At 49.5% G+C, this 17,656-nt stretch overlaps 1 protein-coding gene across 1 annotated transcript; it reads right to left on the bottom strand.

Moving 5' to 3' along the window:
• Positions 1-828: 828 nt before the first annotated feature.
• Positions 829-16,791, bottom strand: LOC307247027 (uncharacterized protein). Its single transcript, XM_080023081.1, has 17 exons — positions 16,677-16,791; positions 11,353-11,389; positions 10,348-10,388; positions 9,954-10,047; positions 9,620-9,755; positions 9,375-9,549; positions 7,198-8,325; positions 6,745-6,816; positions 5,402-5,771; positions 4,703-5,000; positions 4,374-4,586; positions 3,950-4,008; positions 3,437-3,672; positions 2,925-2,959; positions 2,642-2,816; positions 2,379-2,473; positions 829-2,285 (listed from the first exon to the last, which is right to left on the bottom strand). Exons 1-17 carry the CDS (start codon positions 16,774-16,776, stop codon positions 2,178-2,180), a joined length of 3,372 nt encoding a protein of 1,123 aa, XP_079879207.1. The 5' UTR covers positions 16,777-16,791; the 3' UTR covers positions 829-2,177.
• Between the last annotated feature and the right edge of the window lie 865 nt (positions 16,792-17,656).

Genomic DNA, 17,656 nt, shown 5'->3' with positions numbered 1-17,656 from the left:
TTGTCCGAGGGGTCACGTTTCCCCGCGAATGGCGATGTAGTGGGACGACCGCCGGTCAGATCGCACCACCCGCCCCTCCACCCGGCGATGTTCCTGCTTGTTAGAACCTCATTCATCGCCACGGGCTTGTGTCCCCCACGTGGATGGAACTACTTTATTTATTCATCGAGCCACTTCGCAGCGGACCGCCGGTGTGTTACTTCCTGGTGTTCTTTGGGGTTTAAACCCCGGTTTAGCGAAAATTGCATCAAATAGTTGACACACCACACCGATTTCTCCGGGTTTTTGTTATAAAAAAAGAATAAAATAAATTTAGCATTTCCATTGTAGACCCTGTGCAGGTCGAGTAGATTATATATATTTAGAGAGAGAGAGAGAGAGAGAAACCTGTTAAACGATGTTTTCTGGTGTGTTTCATTTGAATTTATGGAATAAAAATGTAGAATAAATATGGATTTATTTATTTTTATTAATTTCATGTTCGATTCAATGACTATTGTGGTGTCAGGGAATGCTTCGCACAACCCCGTCGCTGTTTCTTTACATTGTTTGGATAACTTTGTTCAATACAAAAAAAGTTTACTTATCTCATTCAATCTCTTTTTCTATATTAGAATCTCAGAACGAATAAATTGAATTATTTGATTAAAAATAGCATATAATTAAACATCATCGTACCACAAATCCAGTGCTTTCTTCCCAAACTGTCATATTCTGTAAAGTCTTATTCCCAATGACCAGCTACCAAAGTACCATCAGACACACTGTCGGTCGTATTGGAGACAATAAAATAAGAATAATAGTTAATAAAAAATAAATAAAAATAAATATGTTTTTGGAACATTGCTTCCTTTTTATTTGGATTAATTCAAAAGCTGGAATGTTTGGTTACACATTTGAACATCTGTTAAGATCGTACACACAACGTTTACAGCCGTGTTTGGGTTCCCTCCCTCTGAAATGTACGGAGCTTCGCAGCCAGCGATCTCCGTGACCCCCAAAGAGTGTGTGGTTGATTTGTTAAAAAAAAAATAATAATAATAAGGTACTTGAGGGTGAATTAATTTATATTCCCACGCTTAAGTCACTCTGGAACGCCGGGTGATAAACAGTCGTGAAAAATGTCCTGTGGGTCAAAAGGTCGCAGGTCAAACGCCCCAGCCGCGCCTGTCCCCAAGTGTTCCCCGGACGCCGGGTTCCACCCCACCGGGGGAAACGTCTGAAATGTTCATAAAGCGCTCGGCACAAACATCTCCATGGCACAACATTATATATATCAGGTAAGATATTCCAACAGGAATGTAAAAGTAGTAAAACTTTCCAAAACAAACCCAATCCATACAAAACCCCCTCCTTGGTAGAATACTCTGTCACGTCCTAGCGACAACATTTTGAGCATTTAGGGAAGCTGGGCCAGTCCCCAGCACCTTCCAGGCACTTCAGCAGAACAGTTTAAAACATTTTAACGAGGGCGTTATCACGCCGAGTCACGCAATTTTCACTTTTTTAAAAAAGGCGTTCCGCCTCCTCCCGGGCTACGTTATGCGGCCCTCGGCCGATGAGACGAAACAAAACAAAACATAAAAAAAACAAAACACAGTGTGAAATATCCAGGGACAGATATGAAAAAGGACGCAAGGATAGGATGGAACGTGAGTTTGATTCACTGCGTTAATACTTCCTGTCAGAACGACACACACACACACACACACACACACACACACACACACACACACACACACACACACACACACACACACACACACACACACACTTTTAGTTGTGACGGTGTTAGAGCATTCCAGTCATTACTCAGGGAGCGCTCACAGACGCCCCTCCCTGTTGCCGTCAAGGTGTTTTCTTTCCGTTGCCGTGGTAACATGGAGTGGCGTTAGGGAGTAGGCTTTGGTCCTCAGAGGAGGGTCAACCATGCTTGTCCACTGCATTTCAAATACTGGAACATGTGCTTCGCATGTGACGAAGGAAGTGTATTGCATTAACCCCTTTACAAATGAAAACGAACATTAACAATTACCCACAACCCCTTGCTTCCGGTTGCTCTCGGCCTTCGTCTCCGGAAATTCCTCTTTTCGCTGGTTGCCACGGTTTCCTCATCCATCCCATGTTAGTTTACAGCCCGCTGGAAAGACTGGAAGATTGAGTCACGCGACTTCCTCCTACAGGAGCGAAATGTAGTTTTTCGGGACGATGCCGCGCTTTCCGCCCACAACTCCCATAATCCACTGCTCGTTCACCGACTCCACCTCCGTGAGTACGTCCCCCACCTGAGATAGAGAAAGAATTTGGTTGTTTGAAGTTGGATAACGTTTCTCTTATAATTTCGTTGATCTCTCTCTCTCTCTCTCTCTCACTCTCACCTTCAGCGTAAGCTCATCTTTGCTCTCGGCTGCAAAGTCAAACAGAGCCCTGGCCCCGCCCCCGGCCGCCGGGTGCTGGCCCGGCACCGCCTGAGCTGGAAACAGGAAGTGAGAGTGTCGGTCAGAACACAAAACCGCCGCGCCTGGTCACGGAGAGGCGCCCGGCGTGCGGATGTGATGCAAGAGCTCGCCGTGGCGACGCCCCCCGACATTCTCAACCCTGACCCACATCGCTGCCGTAGCTCTCCCCACCCTTCACCTACCCTTCCAGGGCTGCGTGAAGGCCACGGGATAGAGCCCCTCCCTGCCCTCCACCTGCCCCCTCCTCCACTCGGCGTCCACGTGCTCCGTCACTCTGATCTGCGCCCCCTTGTGGAAGGATAGGTCGTCCGCCGTCTGCCCGGGGAAGTCGAACACGGCCAGCGCCCACTCCTCCGTCTAAACGCACACGCACACACACACACACGAGTGTGTGATGGGACGCACGGAAAAACAAGCTGAAGAAAGAGCCGTTGTTGGCAGGAGCGGCACCGGTGACAGACTCACCGCTGCGAGTTGGGTTTCCCTCGGGGAGGTTGCCGCTGCGAGGGACGAGGGAAAAGACACCTCAGCACCAAACACGTACTTTGCAGAAAATAACATTATACCGCAGCGACACTTCTCTGATGCCATACGGTGTAACCTCACTCACAGTTGATACTGATATTGCTTGAGCCCAGTGAGTTTTGAGGTTTCCCCCTCTTTTAACATTCAACTACGAACTACGTTAATTTAAGGTGATTTTTAGTTGGTTGCTGGACTGCTCATATATCAGCCGTTGCCCAAATCTACAGACGGCTCGAATTTACAGAGCACGCTGGTCCAGCTTTCTATTGACCCCAGACACTGAAACCTCGGAGAATTGACACAAAACTGCTTTTCCCAAGATAAAAAAAGACAACGTTCCAGAGGATGGAATCAAGAAAATACCTCGAAATAGGATCATTGAGCATTTAATTTTTATTTTTATCTTTTTATCTAGAAGAGCGCCCTCTAGAGGATCAAGGCAGGAGCCCCACCGGTATTTTCCTGCTCCGTAGGCGCCGACGTCGCCGCGGCGGAGACGGCGTCCGCCGTCGGCTGGGAGAGGGGCTCCGTGAAGTTGAGAGGGAAAATGCCGTCCCGCCCGCGGAGACGCCCCCGCGCCCAGTCCCGCCCCAGCTGCTCCGTCAGGGCGAGGACGTCTCCCTGCTGGAAGGACAGCTCGTCGCTCTGCTCCGACTGGTAGTCGAACCTGGCCACGCGGCGCCCACCGCTGGAGCGCGTCAACGCACGCGCACACACACACACACACACACACACACACACACACACACACACACACACACACAATAATACTTCCATATTAAAACTAATGCACACAGGTATACACACTCACACACTCAATGTAACACAGACACACATTAATATGTAGTTGCACATTAACACACACACACACACACAAGCACGCACACACACATGCTCATCATACGCTCAGTATTTAGGATTATTTGAACGTGTGTTTATTTATTTGTCATCATTGTGTGTCTGACCTGACAGGTAAACCCTCTGCTTCCTCTTTCTGATTGGTCGACTGGGCAGACAGGAAGGGCTGAAGGAAGAAATCACAGATAGGCACACGTTAAAAACGTTATTTTAACAAATGAATACAGAAAAACAACACACAGTTTGCACTCTGTAGAGAGAAAGCAGCTCCCAAGGACGACTTAAAAGCACAACATTTTAAAATGTTTTTTGTTTTTTTTCCAGCATCGATGCGTTTAATCCTCAGACTGTCGGAGGAAGAAGGAGACACACCCACCCTGCTCCCACGCGAATGAGAGACCCCTCTACTGAGGCGACCGGGCCTCAAAACACACCTCTCTTCTCCCCTCAGTACCCTTTCGACGGACCAGTTGTTCTAGCGGCCAAATGTCTACGTCCGAAAAAAAAAACCACGCCGATCAGGCCAATCACCTGACTCTCGGGAAGGCCCAGGCCCTCGGAGACGGCCTCCGATTGGCTGTCCACGGCGGGGCGGGGCTCCGGCTGGACGTCCAGGTCGAGGAGACACTTCGCTTGGTCGATCGGCGCCGCCGCCGCCGCCGCTGCTGTATCCCCCCCATCGCTCGATACACACTCTGAGGACGCGGGGCTCGGGTCGTCCAGGACAACCAGGACTTCCTGTTTCTGGGGAGCGACCAAATTTTAAAACAAATATACTGCATTAAAATGCCAAATTTTAACAGCAAACCTTCAGATTGTCACTGTAATTGGATTTTTTTAACTTGGGCGTGTGCACCTACCGTGTAGGTGTTGTAGAGGGGGTGTCCAGGTTTGGGTCGGGGGGGTAGGGGAGGCCCTCTCTTGGCCGCCCTCTGACCCGGCGTCTGATTGGCCGGAGTGGGGGGAGGGGACGGACTAGCCGAAGCGGGAGCAGGCGGGTTGGCGGGCGGGACCGACGGGGCGGGGCCAGTTTTGGAGGGAGGCACCTGATTGGCCGCAAGAAGGGAGGACGCCGAGCCGACGGAGGGAGGCGGGGGCCGGCCGGGCACCGCCTTGATTGGTGGAGGGCGAAGGGGGAGTAACTTCACCCCAGACGGCCTGGGGAGGGAGAGAAAGTACAACGCGTTCACGTTCCGTGAAAAGAGCTCCGAAAAATACCACAATGTGTTGTCACACCCCCAAATGGCTGACTGGACTGACCCAGATATCCCAGCATGCATTGCAACAACGATGATACCAAGGATGAACTTTCCAAGAACATATGATGTTAGATTTATCACAAAGTAATTCTGAAATATGGATTTTAAGACAAACTGAAATTAGATATTCTTTATAAACACATACATAAATATATAAACACAGAAAAATACAGTAGGAATTATCCTTTTAATATGATATAAAATAATTCAGTAACTCCCATTTTCTTTTATGTCCTTGAATCATCATATCATTCGGGAGGGGGGGCTTGGCCCTAGCTACAGCCCCGTGGTCTTCCTCACCGTGGAGGCAGAGGAGGGTCAGAGGTCTCTGGACTGGCAGCGCCGCTTTGACCCGTTTTGGACCGGGTGAGAGGACTCTTTCTCAGTGCCGGGGCTGGGGCAGGGGCAGGGGCCGGGACCGGGGCAGGGGCCGGGACCAGGGCGGGGGCCGGAACCAGGGCGGGGGCAGGGGCCGGGACCAGGGCCGGGGCAGGGGCCGGGACCAGGGCCGGGGCAGGGGCCGGGACCAGGGCAGGGGCCGGGACCAGGGCAGGGGCAGGGGCCGGGACCAGGGCAGGGGCAGGGGCCGGGACCACTGCGGGGACCGGGCCTTGCTCTGGGCCTGGGGCCGTCGCGGAGGGTCCGACGGGCTTGGAGGCCAGAGAAGGAGCTAGAAGCAAAGCCAAAATTTATTAATTCAACTCTAAGACTGAATGTTCTTTATATATATTTCAAACATATCAGGGAAGAGCACAGGACCAAACTTCATTCACCATCATCCACAGCATAAGTCATGATTAATTTTTCAACACAAACGATCTGAGTACGTATAACACATTTAGTACAGAAAAAAATCGACACAAAAGTTTTTCATGATAATCAAAATGTGTTCATAGACATATCGACGTATAACGGTATAATTCCCACTGTGAATGTACCGCGCTACTGCAGCCGGCCTCTAGATGGCGCCATTGTGATTACCACGGTACAGCCGGTGAGGAAGGTGCTGGAGGGGAGAGATTCCGGGCTCAGGCAGCAAAAGCAAAAGTTGTGGCGCTTTCACCCAGAACGTAGTTCCGCTGATATTCCGCCTCTACCTAACATGGATTTGCATAAACAACCTGCAGGGCCCACATGGGCGCACAGGCAGCGTACAGTGGGGTGCGACCGCTCTAAGTAATGAAGCACTGGCTTAGTGACGCAGCCTGTGACTCAAACAACTCAGAACAAGATCTCATAGATAGAACACAGAGCTCCACAACAAGACCATACAGGAGGCCTCCTGCACGGCCATAACAATATACTCTCTCTCTCTCTCTCCCTGTCCGTCCTTCCCCCTGTGCGTCTCTCTCTCCCCCTCATAAACCAAACCACATGTTCTCACACATACCAACTGACAGTTAACCTGCTTTGTTTCTCAAGCTGCTGACAGTCCCCTCAAACACCCCACTGTCTCAGACACACACAAATAAAACACGTCTGCACGCACACTGGCAAATCAGGAATAGCAAGCAGACATATGACCACTTAAAAACAACACACACACACACACACACACACACACACACACACACACACACACACACACACACACACACACACACACACACACACACACACACACACACACAGCTTGATCTCACCGCTGGCTCTGCGTGCTGCAGTCAGGGATGCTGGTTTGGTCGGAACACTCGGACGCTGACTTTGTGTTTTCACTGAACAAACAGAAAAATGTAGTAGCAGTTAGCAGTTTTTAAAGTCAATAATAACTATATTACATTTGACTCCAGTATAAACTAAAGAAAAGTGGTTGTGGAATCGAACAATTTTTATTCAGCCCAAATAATTGTGATTATTATGAATAATAATTGTTATTATTATTGTTAATTATAATAATAAAAATAATAAATATGTTTGTTATTATTATTAATAATAATAATACATTGTTTTATTATTATTATTATTATTATTATTATTAATAACAATAATAATAATAATAACTGATGTTTTGACGCATTACACTTTCAGTTTGGTACAATAACGATACAAACATAATTTTGATATTTTATGACATAATTCGTCATGACATCACTCACAAGGGTGGACGCATGTCAGCGTTTCCTCGTTTGGGGTCTTCTCCTCTGTGTCGCTGTTCCTCCCCCCGATGCTAGGGGGTCTGGGGGGCAGGGCCCCGCTGCTCCTCTCCGGGGCCCCCACGCTGGCCCTGGGGGCGACCCGGGGTCTGTGCGGGGGCCTGGCTTCCCCGGAGGCGGGGGTCTCACCGAGAAGGGAGGTCACCTTGTTGAGGGGCTGTCTGGGGGCCGGTGCCGGGGGTCTGGTGCCGGAGGGCGGAGCTCCTCCAGAAGACGGAGGTTTGGGGTGAAGCAAGGGGGGGTTGGGTGGTGGTTCGGAGGTGCAGGGTGGTTGAGTGTCACCGCCTAGGTCCACCGCCCCAGACCCCACATCCTCCCAGAATCCCTTGCAGGAAGGTTTGGGGAGGTGTGAGAGGGTTTTTGGTTTGGGGGCGATGGCAGGCGGAGCTGGCTTAGCCGGTTGCCCCTGGAGACGGGGGCGGGGCTGGGGTTCAGGTTTCCCGGCAACAACCTCCTCGGCGTCTCCATAGCTACCGTCCGCCACTCGCTGCTGCTGCTGCTGGAACGCCTGTATCCTGGCTTTCAGAGTTCCCATCTCCTCTTGTTGCTCGTCCTCGTCCTCGCACTCTGATTGGCTGAGCCCGCTGCCGTCGCTACGGTGATCGGGGAAGCCCCAGTCGTCGGAGCTGAAGGCGTCTAGCAGCTCCTGCAGGTATTTCCCCTGACTCACTTCCTGGTTGGCAAAGTCACTACCTCTCCGAGCCGCTAGGGTCGCCCAACCGTCGTCGCGGAGTTTCACCAGGGTTTGAACTTTGACCTCAGCACTGACCGGCCGCTCGCTGGGTTTAGAACGAGGGCGTGGCAGGGGATGCTCCGACGAGGCGTTAGGGGCGGGGTTAGCAGCAATCGCCGGGGTAACGGCGGCAAACGACGGCTCCCATTGGTCAGTCTGAGCGCTAGAAGCAGAGGTCAAAGGTGAAAAGAGCTCGGAGAGGACGTCGCACGACGGAGTGCGTGCATGCGGACACAGGGAGGTGAGAGATGATTGGCCGGCAGAAGCGGTGATGTCATCAATATGAGACGTGCTGGGAGTGGCAGGGAAAGGAGGGGACGGTTTCGCCAGTCTCCTAACTACACACCCACACACAGACAGACAGACAGACACACAGACAGACACACACACACACACTAGTAAATGATTTAAAAAGTAATTGAAATAAAACAGCAATAAGCTCATAGGCAAGATCAAGCCAATTCCACTTCCTGCTTTCCACCAGATTAAGATGTGGTTAATAACTGAGCTTATAAGCAACACCATGGCAACGAGATGATAAACAATAGAGATACAGTGACTGGCCGATTGGCCGGTGACCAATTGCCAAGTGTCAAAATCAGACCTCTCACTATTGTGGTAACTAAAAATTGCAGCGGTGGTAGGCATGCACAGCTGTGTAATCACGTGAGTGCGGTCGGACCACGTGATGTATTTGTCATTGAGGCGCAGCAGAGATGCGCAATGAGACCAAAGAAGAAGAACATTGGATTTCTCGGATCGCGGATATAAAATCAAAATGATCGGACTGTAACGTAAAAGTTATTTCACAGTCATTGTATTAATATGAACACACAATTGGAATGGCGGCCAAAATCTGAATAAGCAGGTCAGTCGGAAATGGCACAAAAAAAATTGAAAATCGATGCATCGCGAATAAACAAAGCAGATTCTCACCGACACTACAGGCTTAGCCAAGTACCGTTTTAACAAGAGAGGGAAAATGTTTCACTTTTGGTGCTAACATCAGTCATTTGTCAAAAACGACTGCAGAAGGGAGGAGAAAAAAAAAGTACTGAAACAAAAAATAAAATATGATTTACAGTGAGGGATGAAGAGGTCTTGGAATGTTTTATCACAATAAAACATTCAGATATTTTCAAACCAGTGGACAAATAGGAGCAGAGAACAAAAGATACTTGAATAAACAAATATAAAAGCAAATAAGATATTAATTACTTATTTGATCATAGTTATTATTCAGCCCAATATTTTTTTATATTTAATAAATATATAATCATATATATATATCGACCATTTACAAGAGAAATAAGCAAGAAAAAAAGAAAAATTGAAGGAATGAAAGGTTATGTAAAGTAAAAGTAAACCCAGGTAAAGCTCCTCCCACCTGCAGTGCATTGTGGGTCGGGCGGAGATTCGGGGTCAGTCTGTGTGGCGCAGGTCGCCGTGGAGATGGTCCTGCGTGCGGAGGAGGTGGAGGAGGGTGGAGGGAGGGATGAAGGAGGAAGGCGAGCCTGCTCTAGAGTCTTCTCCCTGATCACTTCCTCGTAGGACGGAGGGGCCTGGGGGGAGGAGGGGGTCATCATTTTATATCGGAAAGAGAGACAGACAGGTTGAAAGGCAGACAGGTACCTGCAGGGACGGAGGGATTGTGGGCCCCCAAATCTGGGCGGCGGGGGGAGGGGGAGGAGGGAATCTCCCAGAAGCCCCCTGGAACCAGGAGGCGGAGGACAGCGGCTCAGCGGACAGGATGGTGATCTCTGGTCGCCTAGCAACGCACCATGACAACAAAGCAACTGTTCAGAGACTGATGCGGCTGGTTGTACTTTCTAGGACGGATGGATGGATGGATGGATGGATGACAGCCAGGCAGGCAGACAAAGATGCATCACTCAAGGCGCATTCCCCAAATTCCCCAGGAGCTGGGCGAGCTGATCCTCTCCAATCTGCACTAAAATCATCTTACCTCCTGTCTCTCTCTCGGTCCCTCTCCCTGTCTCTCTCTCGCTCTCGATCTCTCTCTCTGGGGGTCTCGTAGAGCGACGTCGTCCTGGTGGACGCTAGCAGAGCGACAGGCACAACAGGCAGAGGTCAAACACAGGTGGGCGGGGCCGGCGGTCTGCGACGCACCGGCCGCGCCCGCCAGACGGGGCCCCGCCCGCTTTCCGAGGCGGAGTCGGACAAACCGAGTAGCCCGAGATGGCATGTTTCAATTCCGTGTTTTTGAAAGATGTCTTTGTTGCTGTTAACCTTTGAGCAGAATCTTTTTTTTTTTTTTTGCATTTGGCATTTCAAAAGATCAGCGAGTCAAACACTGACGAAGACAAAGATGAAGACGAAGACAAAGATGAAGAACTCACTTCGCTTGATGACTGCTCTGATGGAGGAGAGAGGTCCGTGGCTGCAGAGAGAGAGAGAGAGCGAGAGCGAGAGAGAGACCTTTTTAAACGCCACATTATCTTCATCTGAGACCAACTGAGCGTCAGAACAAACATCCTGATGATTCTACTCAACGAATATGAACATGACTTTTTTTTTTTTTTTTTTTTTTCCCTCGCCTAGATTTTGTTGCGGTCGACTGAAAATATATTCAATATCACTTTTATGAAACATCATCTCATGAAATAATACACCAATATATTTTCTATTATAGGGAACCATTCATAAATTGAATTTCAAGCGTTCAAATAAAGCAATTTTTTGACTATTTATTTATATATTATACAATTTCACACACACACACACACACACACACACACACACACACACACACACACACACACTAGAGGTCCAGATGGTGTCAAGTAGATTTGTAAAATGTCATCATTGTGTGTACGTGTGTGTGTGTGTGTGTGTGTGTGTGTGTGTGTGTGTGTGGATCTGTTTATCTGTTGCTGTGCAACCAAACAACAGCCAAAATAGTGCCAGCCGCGTCAGGATGAGGGAAGTAGTCCCGGGCCGAGCGGACCTCGCCACAGCTCCGGGGCCAGCCCGACGGGCACGCCCCGCGCCGATGGAATGGGAAGGAATCCCAGTTTGTTTTTCGACGACAAAACCCATTAAAACCCCGGATTCCTGTTTACCCTCGCCCCTGAGCGGAGTGGAGGGGGTTTATTTTTAGTCGAGGAAAGCGCTTTCATCCTTTTAGCGCAATTTAGAACCTCCCCCCCCCCCCCCCCCCCCACCCCACCCACGTCCCCTGAACCCATTTTTCCAGGCTTCATCGACACGGACCATAGTTGGCTCCGCCCGGGGATAAGAATCTCCATCACGGGAGGCGCACGGCAAATCCAACCGCTGGGAAGCGGAGGAAGGGGCATGAAACGAGGGGGGGGAGGGCGAAGAGGAAGAGCAGAACCTCTCACCTGTGACGATGCTCAGGTTTCCGTCTGTCCGAGCGATCTAGAGGGAGAGAGGGAGGGGAGAGAGAGAGAGAGAGAGAGAGAGAGAGAAAAAAAACCCAAAACGTCATTTTCTTTCCCCCCAGTTATCATGATCTTTTGAGGGACCAAACATCGCTCCGTCGCCACCGTTTTAGGGACCTCCGTGAATTTCACGCTCCGGTTCATCCCGTCCCACTCCAAACCCGCAAACCTTACAAATCCTTCCCGGGGTCGAGCGCGCTGTTGTCGCGGGGACCGTTTTACCACCCCAAATAAAAGCGGATTTTTTTTTTTTTTTAATCCTTTCGGGGGGGGGGGGGGGTCTTTACAGCTCAACATCAAATTCTGCGTCCGCCGAAACTGGCCGACCGAGCACGGCGCTGCGGGCGATCAACTCCAGCGAATTGTAAAAGTACGGGGGAAAACGGGACTCGAGGCACTGTTGCGAGACCAAAACTCTTTGTCTCCTCTTGATACATCTGACGCCACGACAGGAAAAACAGCCGAGTTCCGTCCCCGGGCGCCGGCTCCCACTTCTGTCCCCTCGGCTCGGTCCGCTTCAACGACAAAGGCGAGAAACGTCGCAATCCCGCACCGACGCCCCGACGGCCCCGACCTACCAAAGAAAATTGAAGAAAAAAAACCCCCGAAAAGCTTCCTCTCCTCCTTCCCTACCTTTCCTTCCTGTCCTCTGCCGAGCTCAGCTCGGCGTCGCCACAGCTGCTGGAATGAAGTCCTGACCTCAGCGGAAAAACTTTGACAGCAGCCTACGTCGGCAGACCTCCCCGGCTCGGCCCCTCTGCCCCCTCGACCAACGCTCGTTCGGAAGGTCCCAGCCGACCCTCCCGGGTCCTCTGTCCTATTTTTTTTTTTTTTTTTCCCCTTCCCCCACCCTCAATCCGTTTCTTTCTGTTTCTGTTTCTTTCCGTCGCTCCCTTTCTGTCGTTCTGTCTGTATTCTGTTTAAAAAAAACAAAAAAAACAAAACTGGAGCTGCGATCACTTTCCAGCGCTGGCCCAGCTCTGATTGGTGGACAGGGCGAGGGGCATCCAGGAAGTGAGGTAGTCACTGGCTGGACTGGAGCCCTGCTGACGTCATCCTGCGTTTTAGCATTTCCAGATGTTTCTGCAGCTGCGGCTTTCTGAACTGGCGCACACTGGGAGCTGCCCAGTACAACCACAGTCTGCTACTGGTGGACACTGGGAGCTGCCCACTACGACCACAGTCTGCTACTGGTGGACAGTGTGAGCTTCCCAGTACGACCACAGTCTGCTACTGGTGGACAGTGTGAGCTTCCCAGTACGACCACAGTCTGCTACTGGTGGACAGTGTGAGCTTCCCAGTACGACCACAGTCTGCTACTGGTGGACAGAGTGAGCTTCCCAGTACGACCACAGTCTGCTACTGGTGGACAGAGTGAGCTTCCCAGTACGACCACAGTCTGCTACTGGTGGACAGTGGGAGCTGCCCAGTACAACCACAGTCTGCTACTGGTGGACAGAGTGAGCTTCCCAGTACGACCACAGTCTGCTACTGGTGGACAGAGTGAGCTTCCCAGTACGACCACAGTCTGCTACTGGTGGACAGTGGGAGCTGCCCAGTACAACCACAGTCTGCTACTGGTGGACACTGGGAGCTGCCCAGTACAACCACAGTCTGCTACTGGTGGACACTGGGAGCTGCCCAGTACAACCACAGTCTGCTACTGGTGGACACTGGTAGCTGCCAAGTACAACCAGAGTCTGCTACTGGTAGACACTGGGAGCTTCCCAGTACAACCACAGTCTGCTACTGGTGGACACTGGGAGCTGCTCAGTAGAATCACAGTCTGCTACTGGTGGACGCTAGGAGCTGCCCACTAAACCACAGTCTGCTCCTGGTGGACACTGGGAGCTGCCCATTACAACCACAGTCTGCTACTGGTGGACACTGGGAGCTGCCCATTACAACCACAGTCTCAGCGTTAGGTTTGGGTCAGCCCTTTGTACTCTAGTATCTACAGTTGAATGAAGACTGAGAACAATCATTGGAAAACAGCAAAGCACCATCAGGGAGCTTCGTTTACCGTTGCTTAAATCATTACTGTGAGACTTCAGGACTTCAACCTGTATCATAACACAGGCGTTACACTGAGGCCTCATCCACACGTATATTTCTGAAAACAATTTTCCCCCCCAGTCTCCATTTAAAAGAAAAACATCTTTAAAAAAATATTTTGAAAAATGATTGATATCAAACACCACAGAAGAACATGAGGTGCATGTGCATTGAGCTTCTTCTTGATCATAATACTCATACTGTACACAACTCTGTATAGACGCAAGGGCTGGGTATTGTTTAAAAAAATGATGCTACCAGTACCAGAACCAGTACCTTAAAGGGATACCAGTCCAGTACTTCATTCAATACATTTCTTTTTCTACTATACCCATCATGTAAATGGAAGCATTACGTTGCATAAAATATCACCACTCCTCCCTATCCAAATTATTTTTACACAAATACATTTTGAAAGTGTTCAAATGATTTAAATATTTATTAAATAACTGTACAAACGTGTACAATGAAGTATATAATGTAATGTAATGTATATAATATGTATATAATGTAGTATGTAACTTTAAACAAATAGCCAGTACAAGAATAATCCCAGCGAGGAAAACCTCTTTCACGGTTCATATGACACGTGCTGACACGTGAGGACAGAACCTGTTCTTTAACACACTGTCATAGCTGCTGCGGTAGCAAGCCAATCACACGTTGCGTTAAATCGAGGAACGCTCGCTGTCATTGGCTGCGGGCAAAACCAGACAAAGTCTTTTTTTCTTCCTAGATCAGCATACAAAAAGGATTGAATTGTTGCAGAGATTTTATTCATCCGATCGAGAGCCAGATGCGATTTTTTCAACTCTTCACTGTTACCGACACGACTACCGGGAGCCACTGTTGCTAGGCAAACAATCAGCCAGTGTTACTGGAACTGGGCAATAAGTTACCTATTTACACCAATGACGTTATTAATGTTAACTTTGGGTGTCACTGTTAACCATCAATCTCATTGAATATTGAGGAATTGTTTGTGTTTGTGTTGTGCGTAGGTTGTGAACACTATATAAAAATAGTGTAAATATCAGCTTTTTTTTTTTTTTTTTTTTTTACATTCGGTCGAAATGATAAAAATCGGAGTGGACCGACCGCTCTCCTTTTCTGCGACTTCACATCCGGAAGCGAAATCCAGGTGAGTCTCGACAGTCAGGTCAGCTGTCTTGATTCGGCGTGGACACGGTTTAAGAGCTCCGCCCTCGACACGTGCGACGCCGCTGAATGACAGAGGGCCTCCAAAAAAAAAAAAAAAAAAAACTCACAGACTGGCTCAGACGCGTGAGGATCCCTCGCGGGGTAAAAAAAAAACGGTCATTCCTCTCTGTTGTCGTCTATTCTGATCAGCTGATCTTGACGACACACACGTTCATGACGGGTCTGCTAACTCCCGAGAGGAGAAGGAGGAAGGGAGAGGGAGAGAGAGAGAGAGAGAAACACAGAGCGTCTATAGGAGGAAAACTAATGGCTTTCAGTCTTGGCACAGGCTTGCACCATTACTGTCACCATGGGATGTAGATTTCCACGTGTGTGTGTGTGTGTGTGTGTGTGTGCACGGTGGTCTCGACGACGACGCAGCGCCTTCACATGTTCCCGCTACAATTTGCGGGTCCGGTTTCGCTCGTGGGAGCTCCCGCGGTCGACCTGACCTCAGCCTTTCGTTTGGTACGACTCCACCGCGCGCGTCTCGAGACCCGAGGATGACAAAACGAAACAAAACACGGGAGGCGTTGGAGGCGCACGTTGACGTATTGCCACAGGACACCACTGAAAATGGCGACTTTCAACCTTGGGTTAATTCAACACAAATTAAACAGTTTGTTTGTATGTGAAGACGAAGGCGAAAGACGAAACTGCCAATATGAATTCTGCGTCTATTCTATTTTTGCTAGATGACTCGTCGTACACGTTCAGTCTCGTGGGCACATCCCAACGGACAAATAATCTTTCTTTCTTGTTTTTCTTTGCTTTGACATCTTACATGGATCTGGGTCTGATCGGCTGCTCGGGGGGATATTTTCCGACAAGTATCCAGAGAAATCCCTTGTGCACCTTGCATTCAAACTTCCCGGTTCCGGCACTTCTTTCAATACCGTAGGGGATGCACCGATCCACTTTTTTCTTTCGGTTCGGGTCCGATACCGAAGACAAAACTTTAGTTTCTTATTTTTTGGACGTAGATCATAAACCCTTGAATATCACGACGACGCGTTTAATTCGGTGGAGAAACGTCAACGTGAAAGCGCTTTTTTAAATCCAGAAAAACTGCAGCGCTCCCGTCTACTTGCGTGTGTCGACGGCCTCGGCCCGCCCCCCCGCCGATGTAACAAGGATTTCCAGCGAACGCAATCTGAAAATAATACAACGTCCCCTTCATGGGACTATTCGGGTTTTGAACCGGACGCCGCCGGCAACCCCTGGTGGACGTATCTGCAGTTTTTAACCCTCATCCGGTGCCTCGTGTCATTGTGGCGCCGCACGAATGGAAGCACAACTCCCGGTCGATCTATGGCGGCGCCGGACCACCGATATCAAGATGGCGTCTGCCCCGTCTCCAATCGCGACGCAACAGGCGACACCGAAGCGACAACGCGCATCTCCCGATGCAAATCGATATCGTGTATCGTGATGTCGTTGTGATGACGCAATTTTTTTGGGGGGTATTTACGGTGGAATAAATGTTTTTTTTTCTCCCAACTTTCCGACTGTGATAGTTTACACACTATCGCAGCAAAAACTATTGTGAACAACCTCTGTATTCGAGGTGCGACGTCTCTCGGAGTCGATCGCGATCAGACGAAGCGTTCCGTTTTATTTTGGTTTGAACACGTGTTTTATCAGTAGCCTGCACCTGCAAACAGGGGGGACGCATCCCACGTGCACCGCGCTGGTTCTGATGCGCAACATTAACGTATGAATCACGATCACCCAAAGTTGCGACGACAACAACGTCTGTATCGCGATTCAACGCGCGATACTGAAGCGACGGCAGATGTCGCGACAAGAGCGTGTCGTCGCGACGAGGCGAACTTTCGGACGGGACCAGAAGCTCGTTCGAAGACGTGTCCTTGGTCCGTGTTGGCAGCGGCTCCGACGGATGAACGGTCATCGCGATAACACGACCCTCCCCTATCGCGACACCTGACCCGGGCCGCACGCCTCCACCCGCGGCAAGGGGGGGGGGGGGGGTACCGACGCTGCTTTACCTCCTCCGCCGCTGCTGTTCGGTCTCGGTTGTCGTCGCACCACTTGCTCTCTGGCCTCCCGCGGTATCTCCTCCTCCTCTTCGGCCCGGGCTTCGGCCATCTCTCCCCCTCTATCTCCCCCCTGTCGCTCGCTCGCTCGCTCTCGCTCTCTCTCTCCCACCGTTTCCCGGTGTCTCTCTCTCTCTCTCTCTCTCGGGGAAAATGGAAGTTGGTTCAAAACAATAGTCCCGGCATTCCGAGACGCCGCGCACCGGCTCGGCGTGGGGCAACTCCACCGGAACCGAGGCGGAGAGGTCGCGGCGGGGCGGGGCGGCTGCTTCTCCGGGCGCTTCCCGGTCGCTCACCGGCTGCTTCCCGGGCCGAAAGTGGGGAGTTTCGGGACAGAGTTGAGACCTCACCGCCGCTGTCCGCCGGACCGTGACGTCATCCGGAAGAGACAGCTTTATTCGTAAACAAAACAAACAAGAAAATAACGACACATTTTTTTTAACAACTTTTTAATTGACATATACAATGTAATAAAGACAAATAAAGATAAAATAGATATACTAGATTAAAAGATAAAGTTCTTAAATCTGGTTAAAACAAATAACAGACTATTGGATAATGTTGACCCACCCCCGAAATAAGAAGCCTTATGTGTTGTTATTATTATTGTCATTATTGTTTCTATTGTTGTTATTATTATATTTTTTATTTTGTGCAGTGTTATCTCTGTATGTTCTGCACGATGTTTATATCCAATAAAGCTTCATAATAAATATATATATATTTTTTTAAAAGATAGAAATTTTGCTGAGTACTGTGCACATACAACTGATATGTTGAATGCCTGCATTTCTAAAAAAAAATATTAATAATAAAATGTGGAAAACTGTTTTTAGGCAAACTCCAGAGACTGCTCAGAGTACTACAAATACAAAAACAAAACAAAAAATGTATATTTTTTGATTAAATTAAATAAAAGTAGGACTAAAAGA

This window comes from Zeus faber (assembly GCF_960531495.2).
Source record: "Zeus faber genome assembly, chromosome: 22".
NCBI classification, from domain to species: domain Eukaryota; kingdom Metazoa; phylum Chordata; class Actinopteri; order Zeiformes; family Zeidae; genus Zeus; species Zeus faber.
Note: the sequence above shows the minus strand (reverse complement) of the source record. Positions and strands in the feature narration are given on the sequence as shown.

What these genes read in the sequence shown, in the direction of transcription:
- LOC307247027 (XM_080023081.1), bottom strand. Translation starts at nt 16,776, where the DNA reads ATGGCCGAAGCCCGGGCCGAAGAGGAGGAGGAGATACCGCGGGAGGCC. An exon ending in CAGAGCAGTCATCAAGCGAA is followed by an intron (nt 10,048 to 10,347) that starts GTGAGTTCTTCA and finishes TCGCTCTGCTAG; the next exon opens with CGTCCACCAGGACGACGTCG. An exon ending in TGGGCCTTCCCGAGAGTCAG is followed by an intron (nt 4,009 to 4,373) that starts GTGATTGGCCTG and finishes TTCTTCCTTCAG; the next exon opens with CCCTTCCTGTCTGCCCAGTC.